This window comes from Glycine max, chromosome 9 (assembly GCF_000004515.6).
Source record: "Glycine max cultivar Williams 82 chromosome 9, Glycine_max_v4.0, whole genome shotgun sequence".
Classification (NCBI taxonomy): domain Eukaryota; kingdom Viridiplantae; phylum Streptophyta; class Magnoliopsida; order Fabales; family Fabaceae; genus Glycine; species Glycine max.
This window is the reverse complement of record NC_038245.2, coordinates 28,925,484-28,926,976: the sequence shown is the minus strand read 5'-3', so window position 1 is coordinate 28,926,976 and position 1,493 is coordinate 28,925,484. Positions and strand designations below refer to the sequence as shown.

At 41.1% G+C, this 1,493-nt stretch overlaps 1 protein-coding gene across 1 annotated transcript; it reads left to right on the top strand.

Moving 5' to 3' along the window:
• The first annotated feature begins 436 nt into the window (after positions 1 to 436).
• On the top strand, positions 437 to 1,031 carry LOC102669609 (uncharacterized). Its single transcript, XM_006588100.1, has 2 exons — positions 437 to 659; positions 799 to 1,031. Exons 1-2 carry the CDS (start codon positions 437 to 439, stop codon positions 1,029 to 1,031), a joined length of 456 nt encoding a protein of 151 aa, XP_006588163.1.
• Positions 1,032 to 1,493: the final 462 nt, after the last annotated feature.

Below are 1,493 nucleotides of genomic sequence, written 5' to 3'. Positions count from 1 at the left end.
TAGGTGACTGCATTGAGAAATGTACTGTTGCCTTAGAACTTGATAGAAGCAGGACTGAATAACCACATTACCAGGGATGGATTGTTGGAGTTTTGGTTTTCTGAATATGCTGTTACGATAATATCTTCATATGCATCAGTTTGTTTGTTAGAAAGCCCAACGCTTTTTACCTATTGCTATCAACTTTTACTTACTTGCATCTATTGTTTTTACCATAGAAGTAGTTTATTTCTGTTTTAACCATCCATTATTAATGTTATTCCAACAATGTCTTATTTCTGAATAAAACTCTATCTAATAAGCAAGTTCCCTGAGTTCGATACTCGAATCATTCCATTTTAATTTTAAATACTTGACGACCTGGTGCGCTTTCCGGTGTTTCATTTCCCTTGAACATAATTGTTGAAAATTGGAGAAAAAGGAACCATATGGGAAAATGAACACCTTGCAACAGATGCCTCTCTACTCTAAGTTTCTCAAAGATCTGCTGACCAAGAAGGGCAAATACATCCACAGTGACAACATTGTGGTGGAAGGAAATTGTAGTGCTGTCATGCAAAGGATCCTTCCACCAAAATATAAGGATCCAGGGAGCGTTACCATCCCTTGCTCAATTGGTGTCGTGTCAGTTGGAAAAGCGCTTATTGATTTAAGGGCTAGTATCAATCTAATGCCCCTATCTATATGTAAAAGGATTGGAGAATTGGAAATCTTACCAACTAGAATGACACTACAGCTAGCGGATCGCTCAATCACGAGGCCATATGGTCAAAGTGTGTCAATTCACTTTCCCTGCAGATTTTGTAATTATGGATATTGAAGAGGACACTGAGATTCCACTAATTCTAGGTTGTCCGCTCATGTTAATAGCCAATTGTGTGGTCGATATGGCAAACAGTAACCTTGGGATGAGTGTGGATGATCAAAAGGTTACCTTCAATTTGTTTGATGCAGTGAAACATTCAAAGGACCAAAATGTCTATTCCAAGATGGAGAAGCGCTTACTAGGAGGCAACCCAGCTTTTTCTTAATTTTCTCAGTCATTTTTCTGTTAAGCATTGCATGTAGTTTGGTTTTGACTCATTTGAGATTGCTAGATTAAAGTGTTCAGCATGTTTTGTATGATAAAAGGGGTTTGCCAAAAGCTTCTCTGAAGCATGGGATGAGAAAAGAACTTAGAAAATTTTCAGTTATCCCACTCGCTCAGCGCGCCCCATGCGCTAAGCGAGCCATACCCTATGCGCTGAGCGAGTAACATCTCTCCCTAAGCGTTCCAACCCCCACCCATTGGTTTTTAGGGTCTTGCTAAGCGAGACCGTCGCGCTAAGCCCAAAAATCTCTCAGGTTGAGCATTTAATGGAATTGGGCTGAGCGAGTCAGCTCGCTGAGCGCGACACAGTCTCTCACTAAGTGCGCCTATGCGCTAAGCGCAAAAAGCTCTCTGTCTGGTCTTTCATGGCAATTGGGCTAAGCAGGTCATCCCACTAAGCCCA

Bases quoted from the DNA above. Each gene is read 5' to 3' on its own strand.
- LOC102669609 (XM_006588100.1), top strand. From the start codon at position 437: ATGAACACCTTGCAACAGATGCCTCTCTACTCTAAGTTTCTCAAAGAT. The intron at 660-798 runs GTATCAATCTAA...CTTTCCCTGCAG, and splicing joins GCTTATTGATTTAAGGGCTA to ATTTTGTAATTATGGATATT.